Genomic DNA, 21,018 nt, shown 5'->3' on the forward strand with positions numbered 1-21,018 from the left:
TGTATATAATAAGCGAGTACACCATGAATCCATTTTCCAAACCGTGTTTTTAGCCTGTCCTGAATCACTAGGGTACATCTATAATAAGTGTTTATATTCGGACTATTTTAGATTGCTTCGGGGGTACCGCGGCGGAGTAACCCGGTACCTTTGTGATTCTTCATAGACATAAACAGAGAGAAGTAGCTCCGGCTACAATGTTCTTCCGCAAGACGCAAGCAGTTCTGTTTATTAACCGCTAGAGCGTCAAAAGTTACCGACTGCAGCTTTAAGTCGTTGTGTCGGTTGCACTTGCAGCTGGTGGCCAGCGGGGGGCAGCAACACTCCATTAATCTATCCAAACCATAGCATGATCCAAATCGGTCTAACCTCCAGAAGCGCTCCATCGCCCGCGACAAACCTCTTTCATTGAGGCGGAGCAGGTGATGATGAGAGTTAGGATGAAGATCGTGATGATGTGGAGAGAAAGATCGGGGAGCTGCGAGGACTGAGAGCGCATGAGGGAGAGCTTCCTGTCGCCGCGTGATGATGACGTCAGCCGGCTCCCTGTATTGTTTTGGCTCGGAATATTTTTCCTCTCTAAAATTCCTGAAATAACGCACGAAAACACATTATAGACGCGATTTTATACCCGATTACAGCCTGAGATCAAACCACAGGTGAGATGATTGATGTTGGGCAGGTTTTGAACGACTGTAATGCTTCGGTAGATAATGAGTTTTTACAATCTTCTTTGCCAAAGAAAGCGCCGTTGTTGTGCTATAGTGTAATGATTGTATGGGAATACTACGATACCAAAATTATTATTATATGAATTTACAATAGTATTTCAAATAATTATTAACGTTAACATATCGATAACCAGTAATAAGAAGGCCATGGTAAGTTACATATCCAAAAATAAGGTATTAATGGTACTGTATTCATAAAACCATGGTAATACCAATAATTAAATTAAAGTACATTACACAACAAAACAAACTTACAGACAGAAGTAAGAAAAAAATATATATATATGTATGTGTGTGTGTATAACTTTTTATTTTGTACTTGTTTTAAATGTTTACTTAAATGCATGTTTTGTATTCTTTTATTTATAATATAAATATAATAATGTAATATATATGTGTGTGTGTGTGTGTGTTTGAGTTCTCTTATATTATTAGTTTGTATTTTATATATGTTTATTTTTATATATACTAGTGAATTTTGTTGCTTTATTTTGTGCTTTATTTATGCAGAGGCTTTATTTATATTAATACATTTTATTTATATTAATGTATTTTGATTATAAATATATATATATATACATATATATATATATATATATAATATATATACATATATATATATATATATATAATATATATATATATATATATATATATATATATATATACATGTTCTTAAAGTTAATAAACATAACTGAAATGTAATCAAATATGATAATCAATCAAATACAATCAAATGTTGCACATGTAAATTTGAGCTCTGATTTATTTTTACATGCTGAATCCAATCATCTTCTCTTTTTACATCACTGCTATATGTGAAACTAAAGGTCAGAGGTCATGGAGGAGCAGAGTGGGTCACCGGGGGCCAACACAGACAACAGCAGTCAGCGCAATGGAGAGGAGGTGAGCAGATCATGTGATCGTTGAGCCCGCGCTGTATTTGTACAGGTCGAGCGGTGTTAATGAATCAGTGAATGGTGTTTCTGGCAGAAACCTCGCAGGAGCAACTGGACCAAAGGCAGGAGGAGGAAGAAGCCACTGAAGGACAGTAACGCCCCCAAAGCCCCCTTGACAGGATACGTGCGCTTCATGAACGAGCGCCGCGAGCAGCTGAGGGCGGAAAGACCAGACGTGCCTTTCCCAGAGATCACCAGGATGCTCGGGAATGAGTGGAGCAAACTGCCTCCGGAAGAGAAACAGGTCAGGAGACACATAAACTAATACTATTCAACTAGAAAGCAGTTCTTTTAAATTGTAATAATATTCCACAGTATTACTATTTTTTATATGTATTTTTGCTTTGGTGAGCATAAGAGACTTCTTTTAAAAACATGGAAATATCTTAATAATTCCACACTTTTGTCCACCAGTGTATAAGGTTTAAAAATAAAGTTTAATACCTCTGTAGAGACTAACATTTCTCTCTGTCTCATTCTGTCTCAGCGGTATCTGGATGAAGCGGACAAAGATAAGGAGCACTACATGAGAGAACTAGAGCAGTATCAGAAGACTGAAGCCTATAAACACTTCAGCAGGAAGGTGCAAGAGAAACAAAAAGGAAAGAGGCACAGAGGAGGTGCGAACACAGACGATCTAAGACACAGTCCAAAATAACTGTTGGCAGGTGAATTTAGACGAAGCTGCAGAAAAGAGGGACAGCCCCAGGCAATCTGAGCACATGTGATGTAGACTATAAAGTAGTGCAGAGCTGGATTTTGGACCAATGAGGTTTCACAGAGGGTGGTGCTACACAGTAACTCAAAAATAGAAATGAAGAGCATCACAAATCACTTGTTTAATCTAAAATTCCTCTCTCGCTCTCTTTATCAGATGCTGGAAGGCAGGCGCCTGGTGAATCACTTCATGAGGTAAAATATCAACGCTGAGACCCACACAGAATCTGCACCTTTTTTTTCGGGTCATAGAAAATCTGGAATTAGCAGATAATTTTGTCTGGAAATGTTATGGAAAAAAATGATAAAATCCTAAACGCTTTAGTCAACATCTGTTTATACTTTGTATGTTTTGAATTATTCTAAAATATTTTATTTGGCATTTTTGCCCTGGCAAAGACTGGAAAAGTAATGGAAAATAAAATCTTAAACAGTCGTGGAAAACTCATGACTAACTATATTCAATATTTTGTCAAATTTTGTAGTTTTTATATATTTGAATAAATATAATAATGTAAAATAAAATATAATAACGTAATAAAATAAGGCTAAAGTATTTAATTAGCTACAATTTAAAAAAGAAAATCAAGTAATCATAAACTGCTAGAAAATGACTACAAAATCCACAGAAATTAATAAACTCTTAATAAAGTCATTAAAAACAATTGGAATATAACTACTTTTTTATTTTCTGAAATATTTAGTTAGCTATCTTATTAATTATTCCATTTCAAACTACTGGAAAAGTCATGAAAATTAAGTAATGAAAAACTCAAAAGAAAAAAAAAATATGTGTGTGTGTGTGTGTATACATATATATATATATATATATATATATATATATATATATAAATATATATATATATATATATATATATATATATATTTATATATATATATATAAATATATATATATATATATATATATATATATTTATATATATATATATATATATATATATATATATATATATATATATATATATATATATATATATATATATATATATATATATATATATATATATATATATATATATATATATGTATGTATGTGTGTGTGTTAAAATATTTAATTGGCCATAACTGTTATTATCTGTTAACCACTGGAAAGTCATATAAAGTAATAAAATTCATAAATACAATCTTACACAGTCATGGAAAACTCTTGACTTATTTTATTAACGTTCCTAGATTTTTAATTAATATTTTTATGTACATTTTTATACTTCTTTTTATTTACATTTTTTTTGTCTTTAGAAATTTTTATAAAATATTTAATAGGCTACACTGATTATAAAATTATCCTGTAATCCCAAACAACTGGAAAATAGAAATATGTTGGTCAAAAGATGTGAAAACCCTTATTTAAATATGATCAAATTTGTGTTAAATGATGTAGAGGTTACTGCACCGTTATTGATAGCTGGAATATGATCAATTTAGCCAGAATATTGAATAAACAGACTTGCAAGCAACAGAGGACGGCCGTTGTAATTCTGTGGGTGCAGATCTGTGGTGCAGACAGAGCAGGTCTATCTGACCATCTATGGCAGTTTGAGCAGTGATTTCAGACTGAACAACTTTCTGTCTGTCTCTCAGAAGGATCTGGAGATAAAGGATCGCTCTGTGTTTGACATTCCCATCTTCACTGAAGAGTTTCTGAATCACAGTAAAGGTGAGAGCAGAGTGCTGGTGAATGTGAGTCTGTCTGGAACAGTGTGATACACGTTCAGTGATTGTGTGTGTTCTAGCACGTGAGGCTGAACTGCGGCAGCTGAGGAAGACCAATATGGAGTATGAAGAGCGTAACGCAGCGCTGCAGAAGCATGTGGAGAGCATGCATTCTGCCGTGGAGCGTCTGGAAGGAGACGTGCAGCAGGAACGCACACGAAACGGCCTCCTGCAGCAGCACCTGGACACCCTGCGCTCGGCCCTCACACACAGCTTCTCTGCCGTCCCCCTGCCCGGTGACACACACACTCCCAGAATTCACTGCAAAAACCTCTAGCCAGCTGGGTTCATTTAAACAGTGCATCATATTTTTGTAGAAACCATGATGCATTTCTTTTTTCAGGATTCTATGATCAGTGGAAAGTTCAAAAGAACAGCATTTATTTGAAATGGAAATCTTTTGTAACATTAGAAATGCCTTGACTGTCACATTTGAGCAGTTTAAAGCCTCCTTTCTGAAAAAAAATTCTGAAATATTATAAATAAAATACATTTTCAACAATCTTTTCAACTAAAAATAAATCTGTCAATGTTTGCTTTGTTTATGGTTCCAACATATACCTTTGTTTTATTTCCAAACAAGCTTCTTCATTATATTAGTGTGATTTATACAAGCTTTGTGATCCTAAATTCTACAAACAACTCACTAGTAGGATGTTTGATTTGTGGATCAGAGGTAATGGTAAAATCCTTAGAAACAGAAATAGGAATTCAAATAGAATATTGCTATGCAATGACAATAAAAGTACAAATGTGGTATACTTTCCCTGACTGTCCTTCCCATTTGCCTTCAGGCAGCGGCGAGACGCCCACACTCGATTCTATCGGCTCCTACATGAAGAAACTTCACGGCATCATTCTGTCCAACCCACAGGAGCACCAGCACCTGATCAGCACCGTCAGGGATGTGGTCAACCGCCTCGACAGGTAGCTGCACACCATACTATTCCTGCTTTTTTTATGTGAATATTAACCAGAGTGTGATAATGCACTGCTCTGATTCACCCACAGGTAATTGAGAGGCCCCGCCCCTCGTGCAGTAGCCCCTCCTACACTGCTATGACCACTTCTTGTGTCGAGCAGTAATTGTGTCCTATTATTTATTTTTTTACAATGCTGTTTTTATCTGCTTATTTTAATATTTTATTTAGCAGTTCACGTTTGCCATGCATTCAACAACAACAACAAAAAAATGCAACATTATTTTAGCAATGATATGGTTTCCTCTGCATGGGTACACGTTATTTTGATTTTAAGCTCAATTTTATACTTGTCATTTCTTTCATGTTACGTAAGAAAGTTAAAATGTTGTATTTGTGTGAAGAGAGGCAGGTTCATCTGTAGCTTGTGTCTTTGTGCCGGAGTTCTGAATTCCCTGTATGTTCTTGACATTTGAAGAATTCAATAAAGCAGATGTATGAAGACATTGATGAGTGTCTGATTCTCTCTCTGCTTCGGCTCGTTTGCTGGATGGTTGCTATTAATTAATTAGATTTTGTTCCTTCTGGGACAGCAGTGTTCTAGTTCTCAGCACAGACAGTCTGCTGAACTGCACACACTCTGCAAGGCCGGTACTGAACAGCTGTAAGCCAGGTGTGAATTAATTATGGCTTTTTTTACATGAATAAAACGGATGTCTGTGGTGAGATACGGTGACTGTTGATTTTATTTAATGCAAGAGTGCTGTATAAAATAGTCAAGCTACCTTAATTCAATACAGACTGCTTTGAAGCAGATTTAAAGTAATGAACATGATAATAATGTTATCAATGATTATGAACTTCAAAAATTAAACAATTTGCAATTCTGCTGTTAAAACAACTGCAAAAAGTCTGTGTAGTGACATGATTCAGTTTAGAACTGCAACTCTTATTTAACAATTCCAACTTTAGTTTTTTTTTCTTGCAGTTCTGAGGGAAGAAGTCATAATTGCTAGATACAAACTCTCAATTGACTTCTTTGCAATTATATGTTAATTCTGAGTTTGTATCTCAGAATTTGCAATTTACAGCTGCACTGGCAATTGTGGGACATGTGTAATTTCCTGTGTTGCCATGTCTATTTCCTGTCAGACAGCAGGACTTCCTATCATCTGTCAGGAATAAAGTTTGTGTCATCCACTGCACAGAAAGTTTAGATGACCTAACTTCCTTTTAAACCTTGTGTCCTTCACTGTCTAAAATAAAGCTAAATGAAAGTAATAATACATAAATCAATGAAAAAAAGGGATCCAAACACACAAGGTACATCCAAAAACTTCCTACCTGGAGCAAAAGTTACATTTTGGAGACTTATTTGTGAACAGCTCATTATTTTGAAATGGATCCTGTCAGTGAGTCAAACAATCACAAAACCAGTTCAAATGTTTCACTTGTGAATTAGTTCTTAAGTACTAAACTTACTCAGTGATTACCACTGAAAAAAAGGACATTTTCATCAGTGCTATTGTAAATTTTCAGAACACTTTGAATATAGTTGTATAGAAACTTTTTATAATATTTTGTGGTGTTTTTGCATCTTTTTTTAAGATGAATGCTTTTAATTCATTGAGATTGGAAAGGAAAAAACTGAACATGCTTTTAAAAAATACATATTTTTGTCTTCCAAAGAAAAAAACAGAATTAATCTGGGTTGGTAACAGCATGACATTGAGTAACTCATTTTTATAAACCATGGAATTGTTACTCTTCATATCTCTTTCACCCAAAGTGAAAACTGACGGCTGATCTAATGCCTTCTGTTTGAGTTCAGGGATCCAGCTGATTGCAAGAACTCATAATCAAATCATAAAATGAGACTCCCTTTGCCCTATAGATGTTTTTCATTTCCTCAAATGAGATAAACAGCATATCAGAGAGGAGAGGAGAGGAGAAAGGAGGAGAGGAGAGGGGATCCTTCAGGATTAGGATGTGGTGTGTGTGAGTCATGAGATGTGGAGCTCATTTCCTGTCTCTTATACTGAACATCCACCCTGGATCCACAGACAATGGAGTCACACAAACCAATAACCCACACACACTGAGCTCAGCAATACACTCTCTGAATCAGCTTGGTCCTGTCATGGGGGAATAGGATTTTCCTGCGTTTCCGCACTGATGACGGTCTACTTCTGTCACTGTCATTCTTCAATATTCTGCTATAAATTGTGGTTTCTGGAATAAAATATTTCTCAAATTGCATTGAGATGTATCATGAAGAGCTATGGTCAGATATGTGTTAGATTAATATTGTAGTGATGGTTTATGCATGAGTTTTAGCTGACGCAAAAGAGAAATAGCTATTGGCTTTTCAGGAATAATTTATGCCTTTCTTTCCTTTTGTGCGATACTAAAGAAGAACGTAATCTTCACGCTCCTCTTTTTTACAACGATGAAAAGCATATAGCAGCTAGAGGCATGGAATGGTTTGAATATAGAAGCATTAGTTTAACAGATCTCTACCGAGATGCAACGAGATTCAACTGAGGTTTCTAAAATCAAGATAGGTTGCATGCTTTCATCAGAAGTTTCCCATTACTGTAAATGTGTTTTCTGATGTTATCTATAGACATTAGGTTGGAAACAACCCATGATGCACCTCTCAGAAAGATCTGTTTTCTAACTGTTTAGAATTTACCAACTCATAATGAGTCTGTAGGGGGATTTGAGGCCTCATGTGGAAGTTTCTGTCATTCACTTCATAATCATGCATATGGTATGTGGTTTTACAGTCATGTTGTACTGTTCTCGGTCTACAAGTATTTACTTATTGTGCTTTACCTTGAGGGCTTCAGAGATTATGGATTTTTCCAGGCCAAAACCCAAATAAGTTAGTATTTTAGCATTTCAAGTTCCATCATCCTAAAGTCACTGAGTTTTATTAACAGGAGTTTGCCAGAAATAAGGTCTGTGTTGAACACAAGCTCAAGATATTCTCATGTTTTATACTACAACATGAAAACAAAACCTTTTGAAGTTTTAGAGAAAATGTTTTTAAATCAAGACAGGAAGAATCGATGTGAGCTTAATGGTGGTGACACTGAAATTAATGTTGTGTAGTTCATTTATAGCCTATGTTTGGCTTTTTACTTTTGGCTTCAAAACTCACTACAGCTGTGTTCATTTGTAAAGAATGTACAGTTATGTACAGTTAATATGTCCTCTGTAATGATAAAAACATGCAAGAATCATAAACTTTTTGTTGGTTGCATTGACGATAAAATTGTAATGTAAAAATAATTTAAATTGAAAATGAAAAATGTATATATGTAGGCCTATGTAGGAGCCTACTGTACAAATTAAGAGGTTGGTCCTGCATTTTAGCCCCTGAAATGAAAATGTAACTTCTGGGCGGGTTTAAGATCGTGACGTCTCATCGCGACAAACTGAACTTTCTCTACGGGGACAACACAAATATGAACCACAGTTTATGCAAAACTGGGTCTGTATTAACACATTTAATGCTTTAATTTTTAATTAGCATGTATTTTGTATTAAATGTTATAAAAATGTTATAAATAAAATACTGCAAATCTCTCCTTAATAATAAGATGCATTTCCCATTTCAAAAAAAAAGTTCGTCTAAAAATATAATACGGTTTTAATTTTAATCATGATTATCAATGTCCTTAAAATTTCAAACGAGGAAAAACAGCAAATCTGGCTTGGAGCAAAGCGCGTTTCCGACATTCCAACACGAAATGCGCGTCCACAGCGCCCTGCCCTCTGCGCGCCCCCGTGCAGTAAAGCTCGAGCCTGTTGACGGAGCGGTGTACCGCGGACGTGTGATCACAGATTTCTCCGGATCAAACTATCCATCAGAGCCCGCTTTCAGTTTAACGACACTTCAGCGATATCTGGATTACGATGGCGCACACGGGTTAATGAGGAGAGCGTTGTCGTTCGCTGAAGGTAAGAGCAGAAAGTTCGTACGGAGTTTCACAGAAAGATCCACGCGGCGCTCCGCGAGACGCATCAACGCGTGCGTATGGCGTTTATAAACAAGGAGAGACGCGTGACGGTGACGCTCAGCTGTGGTGGTTTAAAACCAAGTTTATTGTCAGTTTAAGTAGTTAAACATTTGTGAAGGGCCATAAAACGTCTGTCCTGTGGTGGTTAAACGGTTAAACTGAATCAGAACGCGTCTCGGAGCGTCAGTAACGGTACGCGGTGTAACGTATTTCTGATTGTGGCGCGTAACAGCTTCAGGAGTAATTACTGTGTGGAAAGGATAAAGTGTCATTAACGCCAAATCATTCAGCGAGAAGATAAAGTGTGAAGGAAAACCTGAGAAGACTTGACGTCGGTTCTGGAGAATTCCTCAGTGTTTCTGTCAGGATTCTGTTATGTGTGTGTGTGTGTGTGTGTGTGTGTGTGTGTGTGTGTGTGTTTGTGTGTGTGTGTGAGATCAACTTTCACTTCAGAAACTGTAAAGAAAATATATTTCAGAAATGGGACATCATGTCTTCTCAGTTGTCATTAATATGGATCGGATGATTTGTCATTTTCATATTCACTGACAAATAGTTTATAGATAAGAATATCAATTTGAGCTCACACATTATAGCTGTGTAATTTATATGTTGTTAGTAGTAACCATACATGCATAATTTAATTTTCCAGTGCTTATGACTTGATGAACATGAATTGCAGTATTGGTATCCGAAGGGCACTGGCAGTGAAAAGGCGGTGAGCCTGGATATGCTTGAATCATAGGGGTGTTATTTTTGAGTTAATGTTATGTGCATATTTTTATTTTTGAGTGACCCTTGAATAAATGTTGTGTGAAATATATTTATTTTAATCTGATAATTTATTTGTAATTAATTACTGTTGTATGTGTGTTCCTCCTTGGATATCAGATATTTTTGCTTATAGCTAGTTACCAAAGTTTTAAAGGACTTGTTCACTCAAAAATGAAAATTTGCTGAGATTTTGCTCAGCCTCTGGCCATCCAAGATGTAGATGATTTAGTTTTTTCATCTGAACAGATTTGGAGAATCACTTGCTCACCAGTAGATCCTCTGCAGTGAATGGGTGCCATCAGAATGAACGTCCAAACAGCTGATAAAAACATCATAATAATCCGCAAGTAATCTACACGATTTAAGTCCATAAATTAATGCATTGTGAAGTGAAAAGATGAGCGTTTGTAAGAAACAAAACCCATCAAAGAATTTCAACTTCTGCTTCTGGCCAAAAAAAAAAAAAATTGTGATGTTTATCAGCTGTTTGGACTCTCATTCTGACGGCACCCCTTCACTGCAGAGGATCCACTGATGGAGTAACAAACTCATCTACATCTTGAATGGCCTGAAGCCAGGTGAACACATTTTAAGCAAATTTTAATTTTTTGGTGAACCAGTCTTCTCCTTTAAAAATCTCTATAGTAGTTTAATGGAAACTGTGGTTACCATGGGGATTTTTTTTGTGAGGCAGTGGCAGAGCTTATAGAAAAATCAAATTAAGAAGCTTGTTTTCTTTTCGTGAGATTTTCTGGAGTCGATCCACAGGCTTTAAGTGGAGATTTGTGTTTCGGTGAATAGGTTAGTTGTCAGTGGGTTGTGATTTGGTTAGGGAAGGATTTGAGCTCTAGGAAACAGGTGTGATGGGCACCCTGGGGAGGAGTGTGTGTGTGTGTATGTGATTATGTTCACAGAGTGAGGACACTGAATCAGATCAGGACCTGACTGAAGACAGGGTGTTGAGCAAAGATCAGATTGGATTAACAAGACACAGTCATCCCTTCATCTCAACTCTGGCTAATTTAACCCAACCCGTTAGTGGCATTCACATTGACAACGAAAAAGCACTGATGTCAAATGGAAGTGGATTTGATGGTCAAGAACAAACTCCTACTAGAAACCAACAGTTTGATGTGTGAGAGTCATTACAGACATGCAAAGCCAACATATCAGTGCTATTATACAATTCAAACACATGCATTCCTGTACACAAACAAAATGCTAACACCCACATACCTGTTGCAGTTGCGTGTGAAAATGGCATTAGTGCATTTGTAAAATAACAGGTGGTGTGTGTGACACACTTGATGACAAAAAAGGTGTTTGTTGTGTGATGAGTCTGCAGCTGGCATGAGTCGGACAGATAGACAGGGAACTGTGGGATCTTTTTGCCTCAGGTGTTTGGTATGAGACACACACAATCTCTAGTTTCAGCCAGACAGGTTTAAATATACACCTCTACTAGCCCTGTGCCCAAACACTCCCAGAGCGGGATGACTCTTTTGCAAGTTCAAGTTTAATGAAGCTTTATTGTGCAGAGCCGGATTTCATTTGTATGCAGCTCTTTCGCTTTCCAGAAGTCAGTAGCTGTTCGCTGATGTGATGCTGTTAGGAATAATATTTAGTGCCTTGTCATAAATCAGAGGATAATAGGGATGAGCAAGGCTATGTGTTTTCAGAATAAAAATTTACTGGAATGCCTGAACATCTGGTCAACAAGTCAGTATTAAAAAGATAGTTCACTCAATAATGGAAAATCTCTCTTTATTTCTTTATTTGAGTCTTTATTTACAAACCCATAAGACTCCCAGAACACAAATGAAGATAGTAATTTGATATTCAAATCTTCCGGGTATCATTAAAAAAAACCTCTTAATTTTTTTTTTTGACAATGGTCTTCCATGTTTGGAGTAGCATGAGGGTGAATAAATGATGACAGAATTATAATTTTTAGAATTATAAAGACCAGAGTGATTAGGCTGTTAGTGATTAGGGGGGTTTACCTGACTGTGGCTCAATTTCTTAGTGTGTTCTTGCTTTCAAAAACATTTATTTACACACACACCAGGGATGGAAATTAGCACCCGCCACCAGCCAAATGAGGGTGATTTTGTGTTGTGGCGGGGATAGTCGCTTTACCTACCAGCTACCGTTGTGGGTAAATAAAAATAGCATATTGTTTCACCCGGCCGGTGGACAAAAGAGTTAATTTCCATTCCTGGTGTGTGTACAACACACAATAAAGTGTAAATATCATCCGAAGCTGCTCTGTGGAGAAAGGCGGTGTAAACCGGGCTTGAAACGGCGGCGCTGTTCCCAGTACAGTGTTTGCAGCTGAACTTAGTGCCGCTGGCGGAGTGATATATCTGTCGGTTATTTACAGTACGTTTTATACCACGCGCTCGTGATATACAAGATCGCGCTAAGAGTTGAATTTATTATCGCGCACAAATTTCCGCATACTGTCATGTCTCTGTCAGACCCCGGTAAGTTCATTCTCCTCCAGCATTCTGCAACATTTTAGATTATATGGACAGTTTGTGTTTATCTTATTGTTTTTAACGGCATAATAAGCAAACTAACAAACCGTATTATCGGTCGCGTGTCTAAAGGTCCTTTCACACTGGACGCGATTTTGACGCGCGGATAATTCGCGCGATGGTTTTATTTTTTGATCAGCTGTTTGTGTAATGAGTGCTTTCACACCGAACGCGAATGTGCTGAGGCGAAAAAAACGACTTATTTTTTTCGCTTTGATGTCGATTTTTTTTTACTTTTGAGGCGACAAAAAGCCTTCAACCAATCACATACAAGGGAAACAAAGGTGACGTCACAGCAAAAATGACGGATCTTCTGATTACTTGTGTGTGTGTTCTATGGGCTGATGTTTTTAAGAGGACAGCTCACCTTAAGCAGACTGCCAGACGCTGCTCCGGATCAATTGGTTCCCTGAAGTTTGTGGTTTGTCTCGTCAGATGCGGTGCCACTATCTGAAGGAGCTCCTCGAATTGTCCCACAGACATCCGAAAGTAAGTGCGGAACCGGCCATGATAAAGTTTTAGCTCCTGTACAAGATTGGCATACTCCCCTTCAGACTCTCTGTTCTTTAGGACTGGGTGCACCCAAAACCTTCTTTTCTGTCTTTAAAAGAAAATGAAAAGCTCGTCTTCACTGGATGATGATGTTGAAGTGTCCATTTTCTCAACTGTCGGCGCGAAAGTTTTGGAATGTTGAAGCTCTCTGAACGTCACAGACATCGCAAATTCGCGTCGCGGCTGATGTGAATGGTTTTGACGCGAACTATTTGCTTTTTCGTTTCGCTTTTTCGTTACGCATCTGGTGTGAAAGGGCCTTAAGGCTACGTTCACACTGCAGACTGAAACGACACAGATCCGATCTTTTCAAATGCGACCCGGGCCACTTGGGTATGTGGTCCTAAATCCAATACATATCCGATCTTTTGAAATGCGACCTCCGCGAATGGCCAGGACATGTGTATCCGACCCGTACGTCATTGATACGCTACAAACGTCATAATTCTGCGTTGAAGTAGGCGGGAATGAGAAGATAAACAACCATGGCAGACGATGCTGCTTAAATAACTTAAATATTGCTAAACGAGCTCCGCTGTTGACTACACTGTTGTTGACATCCATGTTTAGCTACTTCCGCAAACAACGAGTGACGTCGTAGGCCGTTGAGTACTCTTCTGCGCATGCGGATCACTTCTGGGTCATTTCACGTTCACACAGGAGATCACAAAAGGTTGCATTTAATTCGAAATGAGAACGGCCTTGCAAATAAATCAAATTGAGCATTATGCCCTGCAGTGTGAACGTAGCCTAATAACTGCTGTCCGGGGGATGCATTTTATTTCCAGTCCTCAAGTACTTTTTCAGAAGCTAGCTCTGGCTGGTAAGTTGTTACGCTGTTCATTTTTGTTTGTTTGTAGAAACAACATTGTATCGCTACACAACATTACTTTAAAACATAACTGACTGCGTTTATGAGAATGATTGTCAAGACAGGTATTTTGACACAATTTTGTGGGTATGTGTCTGTGATGTGAAGGAGATGTGAAAGACGAATCAACTCGGCGTTTGCGGGGTCGCAAACGTGTCTGTGTGTGTGTGGCAGCGGCTATGTGCACAGTAAGAACTGAATAGATCACATGCTGTCTGAGATGTGGCTTGGCCATGCGCTTGAGGTGTGAGTCAGACAGCAAGACAAGACGGCAAAGAGTTGTTTTCTGCAACTTGTTGCACTTAACGCTTTTTAACGTTAAGAAATTCTCTGCTAAATTCGTCGACCTAAAACTTTGACCTTTTTCAACCTTTTGATTTAAGTAGCCTAGTTGTATATATCTTTCTATTGACCTTAGTCAGGTTAGACACCATATTTTATTTTACGATTTTAACGCAAATGAAACACAGGCTGTGAGGTACTGCCTCAATGGCACGCACTGTATGAAAGTCCTAAATCACGTAATTTTCACAACTCAAAAATTTCACATTTTGTTTCATAGAGTTTTTAGATTGTTTGTTTTATAGAGCAAAAATTCCCATGACTGTTAAGAAAAGTACATGCATTGGGCTTGTAACAGGTATTTATTTCATCCTGTGGATGCAGGACTCCAATAAAAAAAAAATAATAATACAGAAATACTGCCACTTGGAAGATCATTGCATTTCCTCTGTACCACGATTGGGTGCCATTCAATATCTTCATTTGGGAGGGATTAAGTAGGAAAGTACATTTTATTGTTGCAGATGTGCCGAGTAAAATCCATTTTTGCAGTTCTAATGGTGTTTTAATAGTCGATTACGCTTCTCATCCATAGTATGTTGAAGCATGTGAATTGGGATTCAGGTGTGTGATCAGTTCCACAGTGGTGATAGGATAAATGTCATAGATCTTTGAGATTTAGTCAAAATGACATCATGACAATAGCATCAGCAGTTCCCATAGCAACAAGGTGCCAGTTAATTCAAGGATACACTGAATGAAGTGCAGCAAATCCTGGCAGGGTCTGTGAAAACCATCTCCAAAAAACCTTTCTGAACTCTGATGATGCCTTTTCATTTGGTGTTGACTTGAAACTCGGTGAGTCAAGCCGGTTTCTTTTATACACTGATACAGTATCTGTTTAAGTGTGTGTGTGTGTGTGTCTTTGGTGGATAACGTGCACCATCTGCCTGTCATAGCACCTCAGGACCTAATTGTGATTTACTGGCGTGTTTTATGATATGTTAATCCACAGTGAGAATATTAGGCTTAATAATAGAGGGTGATATCATACATGATGTCATCGCCAAGACGTCTTTGCCATCGTGATCACAGTGTGCTTCTCTTTAAATGGTCCCATTGGAAATCCTAATGTCAGAAACATGCTTCCTCCAGACGGGCTGCCCTGATTTGCCCTAATTGTCACGGAGATGGTTCGTTCTTGTTGTCATTGAAAAGGAATTTGCTGGAATTGGCTCGATTCTCATGTGGGTTCTTACCGTGCTGAGTTCTTGGCCACTCTGCCCATACTCTAGGCCCCACCCACTGCGCTTTAGCCCCACCCCCTGCTCCGTTCCATATCAGCTCCCAAAATCTTGTCTGCCGTCTCAGGCTGCACTTAGAGACTTTTATAAGTTTCCAGACTCTGGCCACCCTGAACTGCATTTGGCTTGGCATGAGGGTCAGGAAGTGAAGTTGTATGAACTAGATTTCAAACAAACTATCTACTGGAATAAAAAAATATCTTTAGATCTTTGCAAAACCACCTTAGGATAAAAGTAAGATAAGATGTTATCAAACAACCATGAGTGAGTGAGTGAGAGAGAGAGAGAGAGAGAGAGATACAGCCCACGGGCGTTCAGAATAACAGAGGGAATGGGAGACACCAAAGGAAAGAGAGACAGACAATGAGAAAGAGAGTGGAGGTGGTTGGAAGTTGGCATTGAGAGCTGTGTAGGCTGAAATTGTGTTAATGCTGATATTTTAGAACAGTAGTGCTGCCACTCGTTCACTGTAAAGTTTCCCATCAAGGTTTCATAATTGCCTGCCCATTAACACTCACACACTCCTACATAACCAACCAAAGGGTTTTCAGGCCGAAACACTCTCAGGGCCAGCTTTTTTCTTTTCATTCTAATTTTTCACGGGACACTGTTTCAGACGGACCCTTTACAATGTTGCACTTCTAAATAGCGATGTTGCTGTGCTGCAGGCGCTGAATTAATTTGATGAACGACGGAAAAATGAACGAAAATGAATGAAAAATGGATTGACTTGAAAACGCAGTCATTTCACAATAAATATATACTTATTAAAGTCTACTGTGTTTCACATGCAACACATGCGTTTTTGGCTAGGTTTAAAACAAGAAAAATAGCACTTTTAGATAAACAAGGAAAAAAATATATATGTTCACTTTTATTGAAGCAGAAAATCAAAGTTTATTTGGACCCGTGGGATTGCTTGTGATAAAGATTTAAATGCAAAATGCACGCGACTGTTTCTGTCTGTGGTGTTTTAATTTAAAATTTTAACAAGAAAAGTCATAGGCTAATTATTGTGTTAAAATGTTTTGCCGCTTGCTTGAGCAGCTTATTATACAAACCTAGAAGTAAAACGCATGAATAATGCGTTGTTTATATTTATTGAGTTTAAACTAATGTCTATAACTATGAAAGATTGTAACTGTTCTGTGATAAGACTCACAATGCTGGAAAAAAACCCATATACATATACATATACATATACATATATATATATATATATATATATATATATATATATATATATATATATATATGCATATGCTGTATATGCACTGCAAGCGGAGTATGTGTGAAACAGGCGTTACAGGGAAGATGGATGCTGCAGAACTAGTAGAACATGACACAGAAGAACTTGTGCCAAAAAGAGGAGCCGGGTCTGTTGTTTGGAGGTTTTTTGGTTTCCAAAAATCCGACGTTGACCAAACATCCATTTTATGCAAGTGCTGTCGGGCTACAATTGTCGCCAAAGGCGGCAACACGAGCAATTTGCTCCAGGACCTTAGCCGCAAGCACGTCTTGGAATATCAACCAGCAGAAAATGCATTGTACACCTGATTATGCATGGAAAAAAAAAAAAAAAAAAGTCATAAACCGGAAAACCGGCTTAATTTTGAAAAAAAACTTGATCTAAATTTTTGGTCAAACCGCCCAGCACTAGTGAGCATTCACATAAATGTTTGTCTTTTATGGGCAGTTTTTTTTTTTCTATCTGTATAGTTTAAAAATAATCACATTTATAGCATGTTACTGAGGTTTATTACAACTAAATTTGCACAGTAAGGCATGTTAATGTCATAGTTCACCAAAAAATGCACATTGTTCCAAACCTGTATGATTTTTTTTTTCTTTTAAGATATTTTGAAGAATGTTGGAAACCAAACAATTGCACGCCTCCAGGAGTTTGACTGTTTTCGGGGGGAAGTGGTACAGTTGTATCTGTCTTATAAATCTGATAAAACTAAAGACTCTTCAGTAGTGTTGGGTGATATGCTCATTTTTCGAATCATCATATCGGCAGCCTGTAAGATCTCTTCTGCGATCGCTGTTCTGACTCCGTTCGCTGCTCATATGTCTGTCATATTACGTGTTCATAAGTCACCCTGTTTTTGTTTTTTCTTTGTTTTTTGTCTTGATATTGTGGCTTGCCAAATGAAGTTTGGGAAGCACTGGAATTTTCATTTTTGGGTGTACTACACCTTAAAGTATTTACAGAAGGCTTTTGCTTTTGCAATCCAATGGATAAGTTGCATACATATTTTATGATCTCAGTTTTTTTGGCATTTTTTGTTGGGAATAGCAAACTACCATTTTATTGTTTCATTTTTGCATATGTGTACTATGTATACAAATTTTCTGTATGCATAATTTGTGATTATGTGAATTATACAATAGAGCACACTACATGAGACAGTATCCTGAGATATAAGTACAGTACATATGACACTTTCACAGAAAATTTGAAAAACAAGATGATCATTTGAGGCAAAATGTTAAATTAAACGTTGAGGTACTATGAAAATAACATGGCATGGCAATGCATTTTTAAAAAGCTCTGCTCTAAGCAGCTAGTATTCTGAAGATTGTTAATTATACAGGCTCATTTAACCCTCTGGGACTTCCTGTCGCTCACCCCAACAGGAAGTGATGTCAGAACTCCCACCATATCTAATTATTAAACCCATAGGAATTGATTATTCTAATGGGTGTGTGTGTGTGTGTGAGTGCTCATATAAACAGTTGTAGCACAAACACATTCTCTGACCTCCCTGTACTGTAAATATTAGTCTTGCTCTCTTATAAAGCACCAGCGCTGACTCACAGCCCACAGGAAGACACCTTATATAGAATTGTGCACGTGTTGTTTAGGTGTCTAGCAGAGAAACTTCCCCTACATGTGAAAATATGGACTTGCTTGTCTTTGTCTTGCTTTTTTTGTTTATCTCCAGGGAGATTTTGAGGTCATAATGCCATAATTGGTTCTGGATGCTGATTGGCCGATAGTGAGGCCATTATGGTGACCGAGGAATGTAGGAATGAGATCTGTTTTCCCAAAGCCACATCCTGTGAGCGCACAAACAAACACTGAACCTAAAAAACAGCTAATATCTGTATCAGTTCAAGACCGGCTCGCAAACGTATGGTTGAGAAATGGTTAAAAGCATTTCGTGAAACAGCCAAATGGCACTCAAAAACCAATTACGGCAAATAAAATGATGCCCTTGCAATGACCCCTGTCACACACATACACTGGAGTAGGTGACAGCACTGAATTCCTCTGGTCTCTATCGCTGTAGCTGCTGTTTAGTCTTTGACATGGTTGGAATGTGCTATGGCATGAGAACATGCTATCAACACTCACACAGAGGTTAGCGAAACATGCCAAAACATCTGTGTGTGCGTGTGAATCACGTTTTAGTTGTTTATTAAACCAAACAGCATGTCACACATTTTTTGTGTATATTTGTGAGGCAGCGTCTTTTGTATTATAGTTCTGTTGCTCCTGTGTGCATCTGACTTTGATAGAAGGAGGAGAAGGGGGGAGGGGGTTTACAGGTTTGGATTAGAGCAGTCTGTCTCACTTTAGCCCCTTTCACACTGTACGTCGTACCCGGCAAATTGCCGGAACATTGCCGGGTCGCCTTCTGTGTGAAAGCAACCACTTTCAAGGGATTGATTCTGGCATTGAACCCGGGTCAGGGACCTAGTAACATTGCCGGGTACGACCCGGGACGAGCGCTGTGTGAACAAAAGCCAGATCTTAATGCCGTGTCGAAGTGATGACGCACGTTATCGCGTGACTCTTTTACCGGCTGTTTTGAAGGAAGATCAACGTTTGCGACGAAAAAATATGTGCAAACTGTAATGAAGCAGAGATCAGTTTGTTCCTCACTTTCCGCGCTGACGCCGAGATCGTTTTTATTTTGTGTTCCGTTTTTATGACTGGATCCCGCATTTGTCCATGTTTTTGGCATTATGGTGGAATACTAATAAAACAGAGATGGCATGACCCAACAGACAAAGTTCTCAATCGAGATCGTCACCCTGATGTCACGTGTCGTTACGGGATCTTTACGGGTTGTGTGTGAAAGCACGCACATATCCCGGGTAATCACTGGCAGTGTGAAAGTGCAAAATCTAACGACCCGGGAACAATTGCTTGAACACTTTACCCGTGTATTTGCCGGAATTGCAGTGTGAAAGGGGCTTTTGAGGGGCTTGACATATGGTTGTCCAAAGAAAGCATAAAGATATTCAGACACCTAGGCCTACAACATTAAATGGGATACTGCTGCACAGTTATGACATTTGCACTTCGTAGTTTGATCAATTTTAGATGAATGAAAAAAAAAGTTAGTTATTAAAAAGTTAAAATAGTAAAAAAAAAAATTCTTTTAAAAATTATTACAGTTTTATGTATTTTTATTTGATTAAACATCGCATATTTATGTTAATTTACTTTTCAAATTTTTTTTTCTCTAACACTCAAAGCTAATCTAAAAAAACTAATAATTTCATGAAATTGTTAAATATAGCCTTTAGCAAATTGTAATATTGTTATTGTAATTCACCTTTTCACTAATTCACAAAAATCACATTTCATTTTTTTTATGTAGACACTGTAATTCTATCACCGGTGAAAATGTCATGTGAAAAAGGATATTTGATATTTATGATCATTTATTATTTTCACATTTGTCATCATCTAGACTAACACTCGCTTAAAATTTACCTTTAAAAACACTAATAATTTTATAAAATTGTTAAATGCAGTCTTTAGCAAATATCAATATCAAAATCAATATCTTTTTTTGTGATTATTAAATTCACTTTTTATATATAATTTTTTTAGACATTTTTTATTATGTTATAATTAAATTACCCGTTTATTGGTTATCACTAAATACTTAATAGTACTTGTTGTATTGGCCTGGGGTCATATGTTGTGATTTCAAGTTGATCTTTGGTGTGTTACAAGCTGATTGTGCATAGATAAGATCCCTTATGATCTTGTTCATGCAAATGTCCACGCAAAGAAAGAAGGCATGGTTTCAGTAACTGCAGTTAGTGTTGAAGCAGTCATGTCAGGGAGATACTGTGTGTATCTAGGTGAAAACAAAAACACTTTATTTGGCCTTCTGAAAGTAGATGCATTTTGGAATCTTTAAAATTACTTACAACAGAACAGCAACGCATTTTATGGACGACCGTTTCATGAACCTAGGAGAGGAGGTCATTCTGACTTTGCTATGACAATCTGGCGCTTCTGAATCAGCTACTGGAAGTATGTTTTGTTATTACTTTAAGTATTTGCTGTTGAGTATTGACTGTTCAAATGCAGAGTTTTGTGCTTCATGAGGTGTGTGTAAGAGAGAGAGAGACAACATCACATCACAGTGGAGTCAGCTGTCTTAACTGTTCGTGGCTTGAACTGATGGTAAAACTAAGGACAATATTAACTACATTTATTTTGAAAGATGAAGCTTGTGATTATGGAAAGGGGCGTTACATTTCCGACGAGTGCTTGAGGTGTTCAGCCAATAACAAAATGGACGGGGTCAGCTGGCCAATCAGAGCAGACTGCGCTTGTCGGAAGAAGGAAAACT

At 37.6% G+C, this 21,018-nt stretch overlaps 2 protein-coding genes across 4 annotated transcripts in view; both read left to right on the forward strand.

Moving 5' to 3' along the window:
• Positions 1 to 333: 333 nt before the first annotated feature.
• Positions 334 to 5,569, forward strand: LOC132133428 (high mobility group protein 20A-like). 3 transcript variants are annotated; one of them, XM_059546239.1, is made up of 9 exons: positions 334 to 659; positions 1,562 to 1,637; positions 1,725 to 1,934; positions 2,178 to 2,310; positions 2,565 to 2,602; positions 4,013 to 4,085; positions 4,162 to 4,377; positions 4,936 to 5,068; positions 5,153 to 5,569. In XM_059546239.1, exons 2-9 carry the CDS (start codon positions 1,572 to 1,574, stop codon positions 5,154 to 5,156), a joined length of 873 nt encoding a protein of 290 aa, XP_059402222.1. In that variant the 5' UTR covers positions 334 to 659; positions 1,562 to 1,571; the 3' UTR covers positions 5,157 to 5,569. The 3 variants fall into 3 exon arrangements, with proteins under 3 accessions (XP_059402222.1, XP_059402221.1, XP_059402220.1); XM_059546237.1 differs by having other exon boundaries at positions 335 to 659; positions 4,010 to 4,085; XM_059546238.1 differs by lacking the exon at positions 5,153 to 5,569 and having other exon boundaries at positions 4,010 to 4,085; positions 4,936 to 5,072.
• A 3,263-nt stretch (positions 5,570 to 8,832) lies between these two features.
• The window catches only part of LOC132133766 (inactive tyrosine-protein kinase PEAK1-like), a 47,448-nt gene continuing 35,262 nt past the window's right edge, over positions 8,833 to 21,018 (forward strand). Inside the window, exon 1 of the mRNA XM_059546716.1 lies at positions 8,833 to 9,030. The gene's annotated coding sequence lies outside the window, so the exon portion shown is untranslated. The remainder of the gene's footprint in view (positions 9,031 to 21,018) is intronic.

This window comes from Carassius carassius, chromosome 50 (genome assembly GCF_963082965.1).
Source record: "Carassius carassius chromosome 50, fCarCar2.1, whole genome shotgun sequence".
Taxonomy (NCBI): Eukaryota; Metazoa; Chordata; class Actinopteri; order Cypriniformes; family Cyprinidae; genus Carassius; species Carassius carassius.